Source organism: Octodon degus, unplaced genomic scaffold (assembly GCF_000260255.1).
Source record: "Octodon degus isolate 3935 unplaced genomic scaffold, OctDeg1.0 scaffold00285, whole genome shotgun sequence".
NCBI classification, from domain to species: domain Eukaryota; kingdom Metazoa; phylum Chordata; class Mammalia; order Rodentia; family Octodontidae; genus Octodon; species Octodon degus.
In genome coordinates, this window is record NW_004524861.1 from 467,556 (window position 1) to 489,089 (window position 21,534).

The following is a 21,534-nucleotide window of genomic DNA, read 5'->3' on the forward strand; positions in this document are numbered from 1 at the left end:
AGCAGCTCCTTTGGGCACAGGTGGTCCTCCGAGTTCCAGCCCCAGTCCCAGCTGAGACCTGATTGGTATCATCTTCCTCTTTGTCCCAAGAGAATTCTGGCAAGCATGAGGCCCCACCTCACCTTACTCTACCAGCTCTCAGCCACAGTGCCTGGGAACCCCACATTCTGCTTCACTCTTGAGCTACACCTCTGGGGCCAGCCTGTGAGTGCTCCCTCTACTGTGGAGCAGAACTAAGTGCCATGGGTCTTAACTTGACTTTCCCTATCTGATAAAGCACAAAAAGCATATCTTGTGGATAAGCAACTGTCCTTGCAAGACACAAAGGCCATGCAAGTCACCCCTTCTTTGAGGCTTCCCAACTGTATGGGTGACACTCCTTCAAGTTCCTGTGACATCAAGGCATGCACGTCACCTCTGCCCACAGCAACTGCAGCCACTGCTCCATACTCTTGCATTTGACTGTGGAGTGGAGCCGTGGCTGCAGCTTAGGACGAAAAGAAGTTGCTGTAGTACCAGTGGCCCTTGGGACTCAAGACACTTTGGAGTTAAAAGTGGGCAGCGAAATTGGCAGGTCCTTCCACTAGATGGCAGTCACACCATAATTTCAATTTCATTTCCAAGCGGGTTCTCATTTTCCTTTTCTCAAGCATTGGGTGGGGAGTGAGGGGCTCTCACATGCCCTGCCTGTCCTCTGCCTGCTGAACCTTAGTGAGAACAGTCAAGTAGTTCCTCTCCTCTCCTGTCGGGGCCCTGGGCTCATCCACAGGCTTCACGGCTAGGCTTCTTCTCTTAGATTTCTGTGCCCAGCGCCTACCACTCAGGCATGCTCAGAACTGCGTGGGGAGCCCCACAGGTCCTCTAGCTGCATTATACTCTCCCCAGCCCCAGCCTATGGCTCCTCTGTGCCTGAGGTTGCTCCCTGGGGACTGTGCTCAGCATAGGGGTCACCCCCATTTCTGCCTCCAGGCAATACGAGTCAACCTAACACCTAACCTGTGGATCAGGACAAAAATAACTGACTAAGGGCAAAGACCATCCTGATAGCTCAAGGTTCATTGAGGTTGGTTCTAGCCCAGGAAAACACTAAGGGACCCAGAGGGATATTGCTGAGGTTTAGGGTAGGATCACTCCAATCTTATCGCTAGTGTTGTTGTTAATTTTTAGCCCCAGGGCTGGCAAGACAGCTCAGCAGATTAAGTGCCTGCTTAGGCAAGCACTGGGGCAGGCGTTCGATCCCTGGCACCACATAGGATCCCCTGGCCTCACCTGGCATCCCCTGGCCTCACCCCCAGGTGTGCTGAATCTGGAAGTAGTGGTGCACACCTATAATCCCAGCACTGGGAAGGTTGAAAACAGGAGGATCACTACAAGACTTAGCTGCATAGTGAGACCCTATATCAAATACACACACACACACACACACACACACACACACACACACACACTTGCAAATTCAGCCCCAACAAGGCCTATAGGTGCAGTCATGGTGGTACGAGAAAGTCCAGCACCAGGGGACAGGCTGGCCTGCGAGGGCCAGGCTCCCCAGCCTGCCAGCTCTCTGGCGTCCACACATTCACAGGCTGTAAAGAACCTGGCATGAGCCAGCTGCATCCAGAACCTGGCATGAGCCATGGGCACAAGCACCCCAGATTCCATCACACCACGCTGATGAGAGGCCCCAGAATCCAATGCCCCTGCATGAAAGAGGGAGTGGAGTACTCCCAAGGCTCTGGGCACAGTGGTGTGGGGGCTTGCTCTGCAGACTGGCGCCTAGCACTCTGCAAAGGTGATCAGCTCCTCTCCCACCTTCCCCTGCCTTGGTTTCCCTCAGCAGCTTCGGCAGTTGGCTGTGCCCCAGGCCTCTAAGAGAGGCTGAGTGTTCAAGGACAGCTCCGGGGACCTGCACAAGGATGCAGTTCAGCCGGGGTATGGTTACCATGCCTAGGAGAAGAGGTTGGAACCTTCCTTCACTGGACCTCAAAGCCTGATGGGAAGGATGTGGGGTCTTCTGGAGCCTTCTGGAGAGTCTACACTGGATGCAGCCTGGGAATGTGGCTTGGGATGCCAGACCACCTGGGTCCAAGCTGTTGTGGTTTGCATGTCCTTGCCAAAACTGATGTTGAACTTTCCTTCCCACCATGAGTGTAAGAGGTTCTGCCCCCGGAACCTGCCTAACTGGCTGGTGCATGGATTTTGCATCCCTGTGAGCACAGGTCTGTTTGAGGAGACAGTTGACCCTGGACTCTGGCATGCATACTTCTGCCCTTGACCTCCTGCACTGTGTTAGTTCTCTGTAGGGGACCAACCAACAGGAAGATGCTCAGGGGATGTGGCCCTTGAGCTGGGACACCCATCCCCAGATTGTGAATGGAATATACTGTTTTCTTTATACATCATTCGATCTGTGGAATTCAGTTGTGTAAATGAAAAGAGCCTTAGCCCTAAGCCCAGCCCTAGCTCCACGACCATCCAGCTGAGTGCCATTGGGCAAGGGGCTTTTTATCTCCCATCTCCAGCACGCGTTTAGTGAAATAGACATAAACACATCCCTTTACTTTGAGCACTGTGGTCAGCAGAATAATGGCCCACAGAGACGCCCACCTCCTAGTCCTGCAACCTCGTGAATGTCACCTTGTAGGACAAAAGATGCACCCTTCTGAGTCCAAAGAATCCTTGTGAACAGCTCTGCACCAGACTCCAACACAGGTGACATCACCAACAGCCCTGTCAGGGGCGCATGCTCAGGCTTGCCTGACTTTCTGGTTAGTGTGTGGTGACGCCACCTTTGGCTTTGACCTTGCCCCTCACCTTCCCTCAGGCCAGGCTTGCACCCCCAGGTCCCTGATGCCCTGTTTTTCATTCCTCTGTCTTCACTGCTGTAATTTTACTGCTGTACCAGTCACCAAGACTTGGCAATCTTGTGTCCACCTCTAGCATGAAGTTTAGTACCCAGATCACTGCCTCAGATGGAAGGAACCCATGGGGAGCCACAGGCACGGAAGGCTACACATGAGGCCTGCGGGTTGAGAAGTGTGTTCCGGCACCTCATCCCAGCCCCCCAGGGTTCACATCACAGGTGGGGAAGGGGCTGCACCTGACCCTTGGCTTGGCTTTGCTTTCTCCTGCTCTCTATGGCTTCAACTTGCTGGCCTGAGCCTGGGCAGGTCCACCCCTCACCAGGCTTAGGTCTAGGAGGAAGTTCAGTCACATTGGTCCCTTATTGTCACCCAGAGCCCTTGGGTGGCTGCTCTCTGGCTCACAAACATCCAGTCAGGCTGTCCCACTTGTGCTTTCCCAGAAGGAAGTGCCCTGCCTGACACTCACTCTTCCGGTCACACTGGTGGCCTCTTCCCTGCGGCTGTCACCACAGGCCTTCTCCTATCTGTAGGCAGCACCATCCACAGGGGATAGGTCAGGAGCAATCAGAGCCAGAGTTAATCAGCAGGGTGCCACTCTGACTGGCTGGTGGATGTAGATGGGCAGGTCACTAGCCTTCCTGTCCCGGGTGAGACACTCCTGAGGCTGGCTCTGTGCCACCTCAGATGCCACTAGAGCTGAGCCTGGGCCCACAGCAGCTGCCTGTCACTAACATGCCTAGCTGGTCTCCCCTCATTTCATTCCTTGCACCCTTGTCTTGCAGCTTGGGGCCAGTTCTGAAATAACCTGCTCAGGCCTTTGTCTTGGGCTCTGTGTCTGGTGGGGGCCAAACTAAATCAGACTCTACTGGTGACAAAACCCAGCCTCACCAGGAAGAGATGACTTTGCTTAGCAGGCATTTCTACTCAGCTCAGTGACAACCACAATATGATACATGGAACTATAAGAAACCATTTTGTGACTGCTGGCAGGATAGCACCATCACTCTCAGATGTCCCTGTTGACCAATTTCTTCCTGTCATTTATCATGAATTAAAAAATCTAGTTTATCATTTGGATTTTTAACTTCTTTCTAGTGTTAATGTCCTCTAGACTGGCCCGCACTTCTGGCTCACCCACGGAGACCAGGCTGGCCTTCCTGTGAATGTCCTGGATCTGCCCTCCCCAGGCAGGGGTGCAGTGACAGCCTCTGACACCCTCTTGGAACCCCTGAAAGGCACTCAGTCCTACCTGGGATGATCTCAAAGAGGTGCTTCCCTGGATCCTCGGGGCCGGGAGGAAGTTCAGTCACCTGGGTCCCTTGTAGAGAAATAAGTCCCTAAAATGGAGACAAACACAAACAGGAAAAATAAACAGCTAAGGAAGGGGACCTGTATTCAGACCCCTGGGGAAAGGACAATTTGGGTCTTAGGGTCAGGGACCCAGCCATCCGGGGCCTGGCAGGGCAGTCCAGGTCCCAGGAAGGAATATGGTCTTCCTCTCCATGTCACAGGCCCAGAACAGAGGAGACCCCATGCTGCTTGGGAGGGGACATTGTGATGACACCCATAGCTGTAGGAGCTCTGCCCACCATGGGGCCAGCAATACCTGGGTAAGCAAGTGTAGGCAGACCTGCACCCGTGTCCCATCACCCCAGGCCCGGAGCCCATCTGTGATCTTTCTCAGATGGTAGGCCAATAGATTTAGACAGCCCAGACAGCGAGCTGTGCATCCTGGGCTAAGGTCCTGGGTGACTGGGAGTAGTGCGTAGGTCCATGAGTTCAATACTGCCCTGTCCTGGCAGCGTGAGCTTACATTTCTTGTCTTGATTTAAGTTACGTTTAATGAAAGTTTATTTATTTGATGTGGTGCTGGGATGGGCCGCAGGGCCTCGTGTATGCTACGTGAGCCTCTTCTCCTGAGTTACACCCCAGCCCAAGGTCTCATTTCTTTACCTAAAAAATGGAGGTCAGCTACTATGTACAAAGCATCCAGCTGAGACAGTGCCACCTCCCCAGTACATGTGAGTACCATTATCCTCATTATCCTCATTATCCTGGGGAGAAGAGTTCTAGGATGCCCTCTAGAGACCCAAGGCCGAGGATCTCTTCTATAAAATGGCACAGCATTTGCATAGAACATAATCCTCCTATAGTCTTTATATCGTCCCAGATGACTTACAATGCCTAATGTAATATAGGTGCAGTGCCAACAGTTGACAGAATACATTGTTTAGGAAATGATGACAAATGAGCACAGGTTTCGTTTGGAAGATTTTCAGCCTAAGGCTGGATAACCGGGAGATGTGGAACCCGAGGATACTGATGGGCCTCTCTGTGCCCGGCTTCCTCCCCTGGGAGACAGGCATCGTGACAGTACTCTGCTACTGGCTACAGTGAACACTGGGAGGTCCTTAGTCCTTACAAGCAGGCCAGTGCACACGCCTGCCAAGTCAATCACTGCTGCCATAGCGTTGGGCTCCATGCCAGGTTGCGGGGACAGCACCCCTATGACTGAACCTGCCCAGGTTGCTCCAACCACCCAATGCCTGGCCACAGAGCACCCCTTGCTTGAAGAAACAGTAATTCATGTAAAGCTTCCCAAAGCCCCTCAAAGCACATTATGATTTCAGTTACATAGGCAAGGAAGTGAAATGAAGGGGCCACACCGTGCACCTACAGTGCAGCCCACTTCCTCCAGGAAGACCCTGCTGTGACAAGAGCCTCCCTTGTAGCTGCTGGCACCCAAGTTGCAGGGACACCTGAAAATATCATTTAGGCAATAGAAAGGCAGAGTGATGACACAGATGCTGTGTGAGCGGGGTTATGACTATGAACCAGAGAACCAGCTGGGAATCCTGGTAATTAGGAATAACTATTCCTTGCTTGCTGGGAAATCTGGAACTACCAGGAATAAGCGAGGACCCAGCCCTAGGAGGCAGAAAGCAACTCCTAGGAGTGCTGGGTGAGAGCCATGGCTAGCTGATGGGATGCATCTTGGCTGTTTACTGTGTCAGAAGCTGAGTGTCCAAGGAATTCCGAGCAGTTTTCCTTTCTGTTTTTCTGTGCCTCAATCCCTGTCATCCATATGATAGGAGTAGCAATATTGATGTGGACATTACTTTTTATTCCAGGTAAGTGGAAGAAAAGGAACAGATTCTCTTTATGGAGCTGGTGTGACAGCTCTGGCCTTTCGTTTGAAGTACTGGATTTAGTCTAGGAGTCCATGAAGTAGGTCCTACTGGGTTAGCAGATGGATGTGGGGGAAGTAACTCGGGAACAAGGGTGAGCTGGGACGTGGGCCAGGCCTGAGGCTGCTTCCCAACAGGGCGACCACAGTCACCTATAACTTGGCTTGCAGGAAGCTATCCTGGACAGCTTGGCCATGGCTTTGAGATAGCTGCTTCCCTTGCCTTCAAGTGAGTCCCAGTGTCCCCCTCCCATGACAAGGGGACCTTAGCAGTGGTCCTTATTGATACTGATCCTGAACCTCCCCCATGTCAAGAGGAAAACTTTGGTTCCAGGAGCTATGGCAATGAGGGGGGCGGGTTAGGGCGCGAGTGGAGTCAGGGGCGGTGGGTAGTGAAGCAGACCTATTTGCTCACTATGTGCAGGACGCTGGTTAGGACGGTCATGCGAGGATGTGCACAGCGCTGGAGTGAAGCACCTGATGTCAGGCGAGGGGTGGGCCCTAACCTTGAACTGGATTCCCAGATGGCTGCAGGCTATTGGAACACAGCTGGGCTGGTGTTTGACAGAGCAAAAGACTAATTTGGCTATCAAGGCACAGAAGCATTAGTCTGTTAGACCCTTGTTTACTCTTTAGAATATTTCTATTAATGAATTATTAATGCTATGAGTTTTATCACATTAAACAATGAATACTTCCCATGAAAAATATCACCAAAATAAAGTACTGAGTTTTTAATATTTATTGTTTATAAAAAAGCATTGAAATTGCCAACACTGACAAGTTTTTAGTGTACAACATCTAAGAATAAACACCAGAGATAAATTCCTACATTAACAACAATGAAAATAGCAATAGAATGCTGCAAAAAAAAAATCAACCTTACTTCAGCAATCACGCTGAAGGCAGTCTGCACATGTGACGGCAGCATGTTCCACACTGACTGTGCATGTGTTCTGCTTTCCTGGCCTTTTTGGAGGACATATTGATGTCTCAGTGATCTTGCTGTTTTATTGGAAGGTTCCTATTATATTGTCCAGCATGCACTTAGCAGTAAAACATGATCTTTAAAAAATTTTTTTTTTATGTATTTAGGACAGGGTCTACAGGGTCTCACTGCACAAGTTGGACTCATAGTAATTCTCCTGTTTTTCAGCCTCCCAAATGCTGGGAGTGTAGGCACACACCACCAGGCCCAGTCTCAAATGCCATCTCAGCATACCCCAGGGGCAGGGCCGGGCCTACAGGCCAGAGATCCAAAACCCCAGTCCCTGCATCTGCCTAAGCAGGCGCTTTAATCCGCTGAGCTATCTGGCTGGCCCGGAAATATGATCTTCATAGAATAAAATATCAAATATTTAATGAGTGCTTAGAATAGGCATTAACATTTTCACAATAGTTGTTTACTTGTTACTCAAGCCTAAATGATAACACCAAAAATAAAAATCTATGTGAACTATAATGTAAACAAAAATGAAAGCCTACTACAGAAATAAGCTTTGCTTCCACTGTCATATCCAAGGTAGTCCTCATACATGATAGCTGCATGTTCCATGCACAAGTATCACTCATGTTGGTGGCATGTATGTTTTGTTTTCTTATCCTTTCCTGTAAGACACAGTTGATATCTTTTCCGTTTTCCCGCTATCATGGTAGGTCTTTGTGACACTGTGTCTGCCTGTTCACCGTATCAGTTCACTAGTGTGCTCCACAAATTTGTTACATAGTTCTCTGGGCAGAAACATCTTCAGTTTTCCTCTGTTGTAAATGATCTCTTATGAGCTCCAGTCCCATTCCTTGTAAGAAAATTTCTCTGTGATGTTTTTCACTTGTTATTTTCTTTGTAAAGTATCAAATTATTTATGCCACATATATTTAGGATCAAGTAAAGCATTATCATTGGCCAATGTTTTGTGTTTCAAGTGACGTCATAGTTGATGCATAACTCATCAACAATTACTCCACCTTTGGTTTTCTTGCCAAAAGTTTCTATCTCAGGTATCTGTTTTGTCAAGGTTTCCCTATCAATATTTCCACCATGGTGCAATGTTGACATTAGCCGTATCAGTTTGCTTTTCTTTGTCATGTACAAGGCCAATGTTATATGTTTTTGAAATTAAAATATTGTACAATACAATTCTTTATTTTGAAATTGCAACATTTCCTTTGGAATTTCTGCTTTGTTCCTATGTGCAGTTCCTGAGCTGGTCAACTTATACTTTTAGCAAATGTAACATCAGTTGGAAAATGGTAAACCGAGTATCAAATGTCACTTTCCCATTAGTTTGAGAGACAGGGGAAAAAGTCTGTTCACAGCATCATTTGGTTTATTACTAAACAAATAAAGACCAGATGGCTGAGTTCCAGGATAACTGTCTAAATTGAAAGCATAACATTTTCTCATCTACAAGGGACATAAATTTTTGTACCATGTTTTGACCTACTACTTTTCAATGAGTCTTTTACATTCCCGTGATCGCCATGAGAAATCCCTAGGAAGCATAGTAGACCTATGAATTCTTTCAGCTCAGCTAATGAGGTGCTATAATAAATACAACTTAAATATGGCTATTGGTGCATACAGAATGTCTTACTTGCATCTCAGCCTTCATGTATTTCACAGCATCTTGGAGCATCTTGTGTGCTACACTTTCTAACCCCAAAGGCCAGAGCTGGCATTCTGTCCAATACCTTTTCACCCCTACCAAGACCTTCACTATATTTTCTAGTTCACTATGTCTCTAGTTCTAGCACTGGATGGTCCCATTTGGTTGAGTGGTCATTTTGCAACATTTTGGTCAGTCAAATATGTCCACACATTGCTGTTTTCTTCATCACCTGATTGTGCATTCCCTGGGTCTGCATCAGTCCATTCTCGTTCCATTTCACCATCCCAGGAGCTTTGGCTCACAAGGCCAGCATCAAAGTCATCATCATCATCCACCCACACAACTCTTCTGTTATGAAAGCATGTATTTTACCATAATGGATCACTTTCATCATTCATGCATGAGTAATTGGATGATTCTCTTTTTTTTTATTACCAGGGTTCAAACTCTGGACTTTGTGCTTGCCAGGCAGGTATTCATGTCACTGAGCTATCACCCCATCCCTGATGATTCACTTTTGACCTTTTCCAAAACTCACAGATCTGATTTTTAATGTGTCATTACAGTTAATTTGGCTACTTCTACCATAAAAATCAGAAAAAAAAATTTTTTTGGAAACAAATCCTAGAGTGGTGTGGGTCTGTTGCACCCTCTGTAATGCTTGAGTAAGCACACACAAAATCAGTCAGATGGAGCACAAAGATTGGTCTGAATCCTGTTTTGCTGCTTTTGTGCATGTGCCCACTCCCAGCCATTAGTCCTACTAAGTGGGTGGACCCATAAATTGCTTTGTATGTTCCTCAGGGAAAGATACTGATATTCACAGCCCACTACTATAATGCTAAGGTACAAATTTACAGTAGAAAAGTAAGAGATGGGTCTTTTGGACCTGGACTTAGGCCTCTAGGTCTAGCTGGGGAAAGTAAAGCATTTTGATTTGTAGTGTTGGACCAGATTGGCACAGAGTACCACACAGTTTCCCTGATTTTGTGTGTCTGGGAAAGTAGGTGAATGAGGGGGACCTGGACAGGAGTGAATGACTAAACTAAATGATTAGACTGCTGGACAAAAAACACAGGCTGTGTGAGAATCAAATGGTTAAACAAGGAGTTTAGATCCGTGAAGCATGTTATGTCTACTTATTGCCCTTTCCTTTCCCCCAAGAAAAGCTGTCTTGCCTTGAGATTGATCCTGGCCCAAATTGTTTATTTTATTTTATTTTATTTTCCAAATTGGTTTTTTATGCCTGATTTTTTTCTCTTACTTGGGATTCTTAAATAAAAACCAGAGAATTCTCAGCTTTGTGGCTTTTGCTTCTCTCAGAGTTTCCTTACTGGCTGGGCACTCTCAGTTGAGAAAGAACCCCCCTGGAGCTCTCAGGGATTGAACTAAGTCTTGTCTCCAAGTAATCTTTTTCAACCTTTATGCCTACCTTGGTCACCCACTGCAGCAGGTGAAACTGAATTTCTCATTAGTTTTTTTGGTGCTGTTTGTCCCAGGGAACACACTTTGAGAGAATCACAAAGAATATGTTAGAAATTTCTGGTCACACAGAATATGCTAGAAATCAGTAATGAAAGATTTCTGGAAAGTCATCAAATATTTGGAAATGAATTAGTGCACTTCTGAATAATTCATGGGCCAAATAAGAAATCAAAAGAAAAATAATTTGAATTGAATAAAAGTGAAAACATATATGATAATGTGCAAGTTGCCTTTAAATGTGTGCCTGAGGATAAATTATAATACCAAATGTTTGCCAAAAAAAATTGAAAAGTCTACATTAAGGGGGGTGGTGGTACATGCCTGTAATCCCAGCATTTGGAAGACTGAAGCAAGAGGACTGACACAAGTCTGAGGCCATCCTGGACTCCATAGTGAGTTCTAGGCCAACCTGAGCTGCACAGCGAGACGTGTCTTAAAAAACAGAAACAAAGACAAAAACAAAAGCAAACAAAACCCAAGATCTCAAATCAGTGTCCTCAACATCTTTACAGGAACTAAGTAAAGCAAATAAAATAAAATTCAATGTAAAAAGAAGAAAGAAAAATGAAAATCTGAATGACTATAGATAAAACAGTAGAAAATAATAAAGAAAATCAATGAACCCAAAAGCTGATTTTCTGACTAGAGAAATTTTATTGATAAGTCTGTAGCCAAACTAATTAGGTAAAAAGGGAAGAAGATAAGTTGTCAGTATCAGGAGTGAGAGAGGTGCTGTCACATCAGATTCTTCAGTTCTAAAAAGGGTAATAAGGCAACGTTAAGGACAATATAATGTGGTTCAGAGGTAGAACAAGTGCTTATCTTGTGCTTGGCCCTGGATTCAGTCCCCAGTACTTTGAAACCACACACACACACACACACACACACACACACGCTCATGCATCCCAAGACATTACATTAGTGGATCTGGGAACTTAGATGAAATGGAGAAAATTCTTAAAAGAACAAACTACCAAGCTCATTCAAGAAGCAATCTCTAGGGCTGGTGAGATAGCTCAGTGGACTAAAGTACCTGTGTAGGCAAGGTTAGGCAAGCACAGGAACAGGGGTTAGATCCCTGGTACCACATGCCATGTCAGCCCTGCCCCCAGGGCGGGCTGAGCCAGCCACAGAGTCTGGGCATAGTGGTGCACACCTGTAATCCTAGCGCTGGGGAGGCTGAAAGCAGGAGGATCACTATGAGTCTGAACCTCATAGTAAGACACTGTAACAACCAAATACATAAAAAAAAAAAAAGAAAAAACAGGTAGCTTAAACAGTCCTATAGAAATTAAAATTGTACCTAAAAACCTTCCCACAAAGAAATCTCAGGTTTAGATGACTTCATTGCTGAATTCAACCAAATATTTATGGAAGAAATAATGTCAATTTTACACAGACTCTTTGAGGAAATTGAGATAAGCATTTAATACTTTTCAATGCATTTATGAGGCCAGCATCGCTTTGATGTAAAGTCAGCCAAAGATATTGCAAGGAAAAACTTTCCTCAGACCAATGTTTCCATGAACATAGAGGCAAAAATGCTCAGCAGAATTTTAGTAAACAGAATCCACAATATCTAGAAAGGAAAACATGTAAAGATTGCATAAGGCTCAGCCCAGGAATTCAGATTTGATTTAATATTGAAAATTAATCAATGCAATCTGCCATATTAATAGAACTAAAAATAAAACAAATGTAATTATCTCATAAAGACAGGAAAACATTTGATAAAAATTCACCATCCATTTGTGATAAAAGTTGTCAACAAACTAGGGATAAAATGGGACTTCTTCAGTCAGATAAGGGCATTTATGAAAAGCAAAATCTAATGTGAATTTACTGGTGAAAGACAAAGCTTTTCTCTTAAGACCAGGGTCAAGATGAGGAGGTTGAGCAGATTGCAGAGAGAGGATGAGGTAAAATGCTGCCCATGGAAAACATGAAGAGCCTTGCATGAGATCTGATGAAAGCTACATGAACTAACAAATGAGCCATCAGGGTTGCAAGAGACAAGATAAACACAGAAGGCAAAGCCATAGCTCTGTGCACAAGCAATGAGCAGTTGGGAACTGAAGACACAAAACCACTTCAATTGCATCAAAACACAAAATATTTAGGCATAAATATTACAAATTTGTACAACAGATGTGCAAAACCTGTGTGCTGGACACTATAAGTCACTGCTCGCAGAGATGAAAGATCTAAATAAAGGAGAAAGATCTAAACAAACATGGGAATTCTCCATGTTTATTGGTCAGGACACTATTGTTAATTTGTCGATGCTTTCCAAATTGGTTTACACATTTAGTACGATTCCAATCAAAATCACAGTAGGCATTTTTGCAGAAGTTGAGCGATTCATTCTAAAATTCATGTACAAATGTAAAGGACTTATAATTGCTAGACAACTCAGAAGCAGACTTGCAAAATTAAGGCCTAACACTACTTAATTTCAATTCTTTCTATAAAGTTACAGTAATCCAATCAATGAAACATTGGAATAAACATAGACAAACAGGCTAATGAAACAAAATTGACAGGTCGGAAACACACCCACACATATACGGACAACTGATTTCTCACAAAGGGACAAAGCAAATTCAATGGAGAATGGAGAATGTTTTCAACAAATGGTGGTGGAACAAATACATAGTCATGCTCAAAAGTGTGAACTTGCCCATCATATACAAATATATGCACAAAACAAATGGCATTCCTAAATGTAAAAGCGAAGTCTATCAAATTTCTGGTGGAAAATGTGTATGATTTTGGACTATGCAGAAGTTTCTGGGGTATAACTTTAGATATACAACTAAAAATAAAAGCCAGTTGAAAAATCTAGTTTATTTAAATTAACTATGCTCTTTGATGAATGAAAATAAAAGCTACATATTAGAGAAAATATTTGAAAATTATTTAAAAATGTACAAATTTTAAAAATTATAAAAATGTATAAATCACTCTTAAATTGTAATAAGTAAATATATAATCCAATTAAATGGGCAAAATCATTGAATAAATATTTATTATGGATGATACAGGGCTGGAAAGTAAGTTCATAAAAACATCTTCAACCTCCACAGCCGTTAGAGAAATGCAAATTGAACCCACAATATAATACCATTATGTAGCTATTTAAACTGATAGAATCAAAGAACACATCCATACCAATCAGGCACACAGTGCGGCTGTGGCAGGCCTAAAACCCTGGAAGACTTGCCCACTGCTGATGAGAGTGCGAGATGGCAGCACCACTTTATATGGAGGTCTAGCAATTTCTTAAAAAATTGAATCTGCATCTACTGTACAATCCCCTGCAGTGAATTTACCCACGAAACATGCTTTTACACATTCAGATGAAGATTTATGTACAAATGCTCAAAGCAGCTTTATTTTTAATATGCAAAACTGGATCCAACCCAAATGGCCATTAACAGACAAGTGGATAGACAAACCATGATATATGTCCACAAGGAATACTACTCAACAATAAGAATGTGTGGACTATTAGTGCATGCTCCAACACAGGTGAATCTCTATTGATCTCAGTGAAAGAAGTCGTGCAACAAGTGAGTATGTACTACGTGATTCCATTTACATAGAAATCTAGAAAGTGCTAACTAAGTAGGTCAGTAGTACTAGGGTCAGATGTCAGAAAGAACAGAGCCAGTGGGGAAAGGGAAGGACTACAAATGGACAGAAGGAAATCTGGTTATAACGTAGAGTTTTTAGGGGAAGGGTCTACAGGGTGTTCAGGGTCTTACTACTAGATTGGACTCTAGTAATCCTGTTTATAGCCTCCAGAGAGCTGGGATTACAAGTGTGCACCACCATGCCCAGTCTCCATTGCTGTCTCAGGGCACCCTAGGGGCAGGGCTGGCATGGCAGGCCTGGGGATCAAACCTGCTTGCAGGTGCTTTAATCTGCTGAGCTATTTGGCCAGCCCTATAGTGCATAGTTTGTTATCCTGGTGTGGTAACAGTTTCACAGGTGTCTACATGGGACCAAATTTAGCAAACTGCATGTTAGTTACTTGCAGTATATTGAATGCTTATCATATTTGAACTGTTGATACTGGATTTAGTCATTAGAAAACAGATTCTAAGTATGTATTACTTTCCTGATAGATGACAACAAATTTAATGGCTCAAAACAACACAAATTCATTTTCTTACATTTTGGGGACAGAAGCCTGAAAGGGGCCTAAATGGGCTAAGAATTGTCAGGTGCTCTCGGGGAGCTCTGGCTTCCTTACATTTTCCAACTTTCAGAGGCTGTCTGCAGCCATTGGCTCCCGGCCCCCCTCTTCCTCTTCAACACCAGCAGTGGTGTATCTAAATCTCTCCACTCTGCCCTGCTGTTCTGCCTCCTTTTGCACTACAAAGAATATAGTGACCACATTGGCCACCTGGAAGAGCAGGGAACTTCTGTACGACTGAGCAGCAGCGTGGTCACCTGACTCACACTTGCAGTCCTGCTTTTCCCTTGCTACAGAATGGAACACATTCACCTGTTCTGGTGATGAGAACAGGGACAACTTTTTGTGTCTGGGGGGAGGGCATTGTTCTGCCAACCATAGCCTATTTGGAATGACATGGGCTCTGTACAGACATGGCTTTTTCTTCCATATGGTCTGTGTTTGAGTTTGTGGTTGCAGAGTGCATGGATACATGGGGATAAGTATATTCAGAGAAGACTATTCAGAAAGACTCCCAGAATCTTACACTTTGGGAGACAGTGTTAGGCACTGTAATGTTTGCTTCCAAATAAGTGAATTTAAGTAATGAAAAAGTAAAGAAGAAAAGGAAAAGAAAGAAAGAAAGAAAGAAAGAAAGAGGAAAGAAGGAAGGAAGGAAGGAGGAAGGAAGGAAGGAAGGAAGGAAGGAAGGAAGGAAGGAAGGAAGGAAGGAAGGAAGGAAGGAAGGAAGGGACAGTAGAAAGGCTGCAGGCTGCAGAGTGCTGCTTGGGCTTGTGTGATGGGCCGTCGGCATCTGCCCGCCATCACCCCTCACCCTGCCCTCCCCTTACTGTGAAGGGGTCAGGCCAGCCTGGCCAGCATTCCTGCACCCTAGAGTGTCCATTTGTCATCTGCAAGGGAATGGCCCTGCCCCCACCCCTTGCATCTGCAACATACAGGGCCAGGCCTCTGGACTTTCCTTGACTCATAGCAAATGGCAATTGCTTCCCAAGTCTTCTGGGCCAATTCTGTACCAGCCTCAGCCAGAAGGGGGCACTGCCCACAGGGGAGGCTGCTGGGACCCCTCTCACGAAGAGCACCCATCTTGGTAGCAGCTCTTAGAGCCCTGAGGGATGTCCAGAAGCCTCAGCCCCATCCAAGGCAGAAAGTCGGGTTAACAAATAGCAAAAGCTACAAAGATTTCTACTTGCACGGGTCTAGTGGGATGTCCTGCACCCAGAGCTTCCATTATGAAGAGAACCAAGATCATATCTGAAATCAAGGTGGTGGGGCACTAGGTGGAAACCACAGAGATTTCGGCCTCAGATCTAGTTCAAGTCCTGACCTCACTTACAGATAGTAAGTTGTCTCAGTTACTCTTCTTTCATTGCTGGGACAAATACCAGACACCCAAAATAAAGGAAGGAAAGGTTTATTTAGCTCACAGTTACTGGAGGTTTCAGTCCTTACTCAGCTGGCTCCAAGGCAGACTGGCACATGGAATAGGACAACAGTTCATGGTGGTGACAAAGAGCAGAGAGTAAAAGGGAGGAGTAACAGCCACAATGCAACAGAGAGCAAGTCTGTCTCCCTACTGTTGCATTCAGGCTATCTGCCCCAGGCTGGGTGTAGCACTCACACCCACAATCCCAGCAGCACTAAGAGATCCATAATTCCAGTTTTGATCATGAATTAATCTCAACTCTGAAGTCCCCACCCCATGATTGCATGAGGCTTTGGGGAGGGAGCAACTAGACACAAAACATAACATAAGTTTTGGGCAACTTTGCCTTGTCCAGCCTCAGTTTCCCTCTCTGTTAAATGAGTTGGTGCCATCTGTTCAGTCCCTGTCCTTGGTCCCTGGTTTTCTGACCAGTAATCAGGAAGCTGTTACCCCCTGTCCTTCCCTCCTCACAGGGTCATCTGAGGGGGCACCTAGTAAGAATTCAGGGCCTGTGCGATTGTGAGTAATTTATTATTCTCAAAGCTAATTTGGCTACCACCTTGTTAATCTGGTCTGGTTTTAGGGATGCCCTCTCCCCTATCATTTTGTGTGTTGCTACCAGACATCAGGGGTCCAGGACAGCAACGAGCCTACAGAGTTGTGATGATAGTGCTGTGGGTGGCCCCTGCTGACCCCTGTATCTCTGTGTCTCTCCCGGGCCTGCGCTGGGGTTTGCAATGGTTCTGAGCTCCCTGCAACTGGCATTCCAGGCTCCCCAGACTCATCAAAGAACACTGTGCAGAGACAGCTCCTAAAATGCTTCTTACGAAGCCACAGCTGCAGCGTGATAACATCCTCCCTGGGCAATGCCTCGGAAAAAAATTGCAGACACATTTTAAAAGTAATTGTTCAGGTTCTTTATCTCTGAAAACTCTGATGAGGACCTTAGATCCATCTTAAAAGCTTCAGGCATCTGATACCCAACCAGGAATGGTATGGCTCCAAATTTTACATAAATAATAGACATCAGGAAGAAGCTCAGTGCCATGTAGGGAGGCCTCCTCTCTGTTCTTATCATCTAAGCCTGTAGCCACGAGCCATTTCTGTCAGAGTATCAGAAAAAGAAAAGAAAAGAAAGGGAAGGGAAGGGAAGAAGGAAAGGAAAGGAAAGGAAAGGAAAGGAAAGGAAAGGAAAGGAAAGGAAAGGAAAGGAAAGGAAAGGAAAGGAAAGGCTGAAGAGAGTGAGTTGTGGGTGAGGCACTATCGCTCTCAGAGAAGAGCATCTTTCTGTGCTAATGACTTCTGTCCTGAACCTTCTCCCAGGAGGCTCTGTGGGGAGGCATCATCAGCCCATGGGCCCCTGACTTCCCTGTTCTCAGGCAGCACACTGGCCTGCTAGGGTTGCTTAGCTTCACGGTGGGTCTTGCGCTACATTTGCCTTACTGCTGCCCTAGGAATGGTGCAGGCCAGTGTGAGAGCTGCCAGGTGATACACCAGAAACAGGCTTGAGGATCTGAGCAGCAGCTCTCTTCACCTTCCAGTACCTCCCCAGCGGGTCACCTTCTGGCCACCCAGCCTGGCCCTGAGCCCACTGCAAACCCAGATGAGCACCAGGGGAGCTTGGGAACTGTTCAGGGCCTGTGACAGGTGTGCAGCTTATGTCTGGGGATCTAGTAAAGCCCAAAGAATCCTCAGGGCTCCCAGCTAAGAGCCTCTCACAACCACCAGGGAGTGCCTTTCTTGGTTGGAGGGCTCATTTAGCTGCACAGCGGGCGGAGACTCCAAGGATTCCATCCCAGATCCTGTCCTGATTGTCCTGAGTTACTCTTGGAGCCTTTGTCCAATGGTCGCACCCCCTGGCTGTGAAGTTGAGATGGCCCTGCAGGTCTCAGCATGGTCCTTGTAGGCCCAGCCCCTTCTCCTGGGCCCTGTCACCAGTGTGGTCATTCTGATGCCTATGGCCATGTCTGTGGAACCTGGTGCTGCACCATGTGGGAAGTCTGTGTGGAGGTGACACTTCTAGTCCTGGTGTCCTGGCCTCAGTGGCAGTTGGGCTGGAGCCTGAGCAAGCCCCAGGGATGCAGAGAATTCATTGGGAAGGGACCAGAGATCAGAATGCTAACCTGGAGAGTCCCTGAATCCCAGATGTCTGTCCTGGTCACAGGAGAAGGAAGGACAGGCAAAGGTGCATGTGACTTCATCACAGATTTGAGGCAGATTAGTAGTGTCACCACATCTCTGTGGGCTGCTCTCTGCTTCTGAGCTTCCTGAGCTTAGGGCCTGTGGGACTCTGCAGGAGCCACAGCATCATGACAGGCCTGCTCCTTTAACCCAGCCCATGACCGGTGAGACCTTTGCTGGTCTTCTGTCCCTTGATGGGTTAACTGGGGATACCACTGAGCCCGTTGGCCCCACTTGACCAAAGCTGACTGACCCAGGGGATGGTAATATCAATAGAAAGAAGGAGGATTTTGGAGGCTATTTAGCAGTGTTTAGGTCAACTACTTAGATGATTTGAGAGAAAATAAATATTAATATTGTCCTGAAATGCTCACTGGGCCCCAAGCCCACACATTTGAAAACGGTGGCACTATTAAATGCTGTGTTGCTACGCTGCTTTAGTAATATGATAGTCCCTCTTCTCCTCCAGTTCACTCTCTAGAGTTTCGGTTACTGTTGGCCAATGGCAATCTGCAAATATTAAATGGAGAATCCTGGAAATAAATAATCTTTTTTTCCAGGATTGGCAATTGAACCAGGGCCTTAGTATTGGGCTACATCCCCAGCCTCTTTTTTTTTTTTTAATTTCTAATGTTTCAAAATTTTGAGATAGAGTCTTGCTAAGTTGTCTAGGCTGGGCTCATATTTGTGATTCAGAGTACTAGGATTTCAGGCATGTGCCACCATGTCTGACTCAGAAATAAGCAATCGTAAGTTGGAAGTTGTACATCACCCTAAGCAGCTTGAAGAAATCTTAAGTGGCCTTGCTGGCTCCCACGTGGGATGCGAATCACCCCTCTGTGCAGTGCATCTCCACTGTGTCCCCTACCTGTAGTTACTCAGTAGCTATCTTGAGTATTAGGTTGATATTGCAGTGTGTGGGTCCAAATAACCCTTATTATATTTAATAAAGGCCCCAAAGTACACAGTTTTATTACAGAATTTTGTTCTAATGATTCTATTTTATCAGTTATTGCTGCCAATCTCTTACCATGCTTAATTCATGAATTAAACTTTATCATGGGCACACAGGTCTAGGAAAATCACCTAGAAGGTAGAAGGTTCAGAAGTTTGCCAAGGAGTCAGGCATATGCTGTGAACTTGGAATATATACTCCATGGGTAAAGGGGACCATTATAATGTTCCTCCTTTGCTCTTTTGTCTGGGCCTTGGGAGTAAAAGGAAATGAAAGGCTGGCCCATCTAGTTGCCCCATGCCGCTAGGGGCAGGCAGTGCCATGCAGGACTGGCAGAAATTCTGACTTCCGGCCTGCAGCTGCGATGAGCCCTAGCAACTTTCCTGTCTGCTCTTTGGACTGCAGCATTGGAAGGCACCCAGGAAGGACTGGCTCAGGCCAGTGTGAGCACGTGTCACGTCAGTGACTCCTGCCCCTGGCCGAACAATCAGACTGTGAAGAGGGACTCCCAGACTGCACGAGGTCCTGGGAGTATGGCAGTGACCCCACTCCTTCACCCCTGGCTCACTGGCCTTTGCCTCCCTTGAATGTTTGTGTTCTGCATAGAAGCGCTGGGGCGAGATAAGCAAATCCCTCTGGACATCCATGGCTTTTGTGGCACTGCTGTGTTCAGAAGGGGCCTGCCCTCTGTGAGGGTGTGCTCTGAGCCTGGCCACCCACATCTTTGGGGCACTTCCTCCCACTCAGGACTCATACGGACATCTTTCACCTCTCACCCTCTTTTGTTTTGTTTTGTACCAAAAATTGAACTCAGGACCTCACACTTGCAAGGCAGGAGCTGCGCCACTGAGCTAAATCCCTGCCCCTCACTATCTTTGAAGGAATAGATTATTCACTTTTTGTACTAGGGACTGAAACTAGTGCCTTCACACCTGGCCTACCCTCCTTTCTGGTTTTTAGTTTGTGTCTCACTAAATTGCTAATGTCCAGGCTTGACTCAAACTCGCACAGACAGCTGAAGTGCCTGTACACATTCTTGTTATCTTATCCGTTTGTTTCTCTTTACATCGCTTTATTGTTTTTTCCTTCTCCCCATTTCCTTCCTATTTGTTGGTGGATCACCTTTGTGACACTTTTCACATCTTAGGTTTTGGAGGTTGCACTTGCCATTTCGATCCAAGCCAAGAAACTGTCAAGTACTGAGAGGATGAAAGTGAGTCTTGGAGGCATGGAATAGGCCGTGCTAGGCAGCAGGTGCCTTGGGGGCAGGTCCAGGCCCAAGCAAACAATTTGAGCAGAAGTGAAGGCCACTCAGACGAAAACTCATGGACTCCTTCACTGTGGAACTACTTGCTGGAAACCCTGGGATGTGTCCTGGGGAAGGTGCATGGGAGTGCCGTCACACATTCGGAGCCTTCTGTCTGAGCTGGTGCCAGTGCTTTTGCAGGTGACTGTGTTTTCTCCCAGGCCTGACCCTGTAATCCCTGCAAAGGGGACCGAGAAGAGCAAAGCTCTGGTAGAGACCAAGGGGCATGAGGCCTGTGATGTTTATCATGGTTCTGGAGGTCTGGGCAGCATCACAGTGCTGGCTGTCCCTCTTTCCGACAGTGACAGCAGCTGGTATGGCTGTCTGACAGGAGGGCACTGACTACCAGGGCATGCTGTCACTGGGACAGTGAGCAGGGCATATTTTTCCAGGAAGCAGGCACTGAGAATTAGAGTATTACATGGAGTTCATGCAATTAAGTAGAAATTTGTGGGGGAGCTTGTGCCAGGCAGTTGGTGATATACTGGGTCTGACGAATGAGTCCAGTTGGACGCATCACTGCTTTGAGATTAGAGATCTATGCATGGGGCTGCTGTGGAGTCTGGCTTTGCTGGAGACATAACAGCCCCGAAGGCCTGGTAGTGCCAGCCAGGCCTAGAGGATCCCCAGAGTAGCTACTGAGGGCACTCTGCTGAGAGTGACATGGGGTGGGGCTAAGAGCTGAGGCTGCCCAAGGCATGGCTCTGAAAGGCTGAGGATCCTGGCAGTTTTGGTCATGGTCATCAGAGTGACCAATCACCAGCCAGCTAAGAAAGCCAGGCTATGCTTGAGGGGCCAAAGAGGCCACAAGGGAAATAGTGTAAGCTGAAGGCCAAAGCACAGTTGGGGGTCACGTCAGCACAGGTTAAGCGCCCAGCATGCTTGGCTTCGCCTTTGGTTACGTGCAAGGTATGTACCTAACTCCCATCACGTACGTAAGATTGTCTGGTTCTACAAATAAAACCTGAAGTTAAAATGTTAAGTGGGTCTCCCAACTCATACAAACAGCTAGTATGTGACATGTGACTTTGATACATTCAGATTGATCAGGTTCAAAGCTCTTGTCTGTCCCACAAACTGGTGTGGGTGTGGTTTTCCTTCCTCTGGAGGTGGGACTGGGCAAGATCAGGCTTTCCTGGTCTTTTTCAGATCTGCTTTAAACTTCTTAATTTTAGGTCCAATCACATGTTTTTTTGTTCTATCACACTTTCTTTTGCACTATTATTTTTTTCATAATTTTATTGATAAACAGATAGCAATGAGACAGTTTCAAATCAAATCGGTAGGACAGTTTCAATAACTAACACACTGCATATATTCTTCTTA

At 46.1% G+C, this 21,534-nt stretch overlaps 1 protein-coding gene across 1 annotated transcript in view; it reads right to left on the bottom strand.

Moving 5' to 3' along the window:
• Nucleotides 1-21,534, bottom strand: part of Arhgap22 (Rho GTPase activating protein 22) — a 130,582-nt gene that overhangs the window by 84,392 nt on the left and 24,656 nt on the right. The window contains exon 3 of the mRNA XM_004646960.2: nt 4,111-4,198. Within this exon, the coding sequence (XP_004647017.1) occupies nt 4,111-4,198 (88 nt within the window). The remainder of the gene's footprint in view (nt 1-4,110; nt 4,199-21,534) is intronic.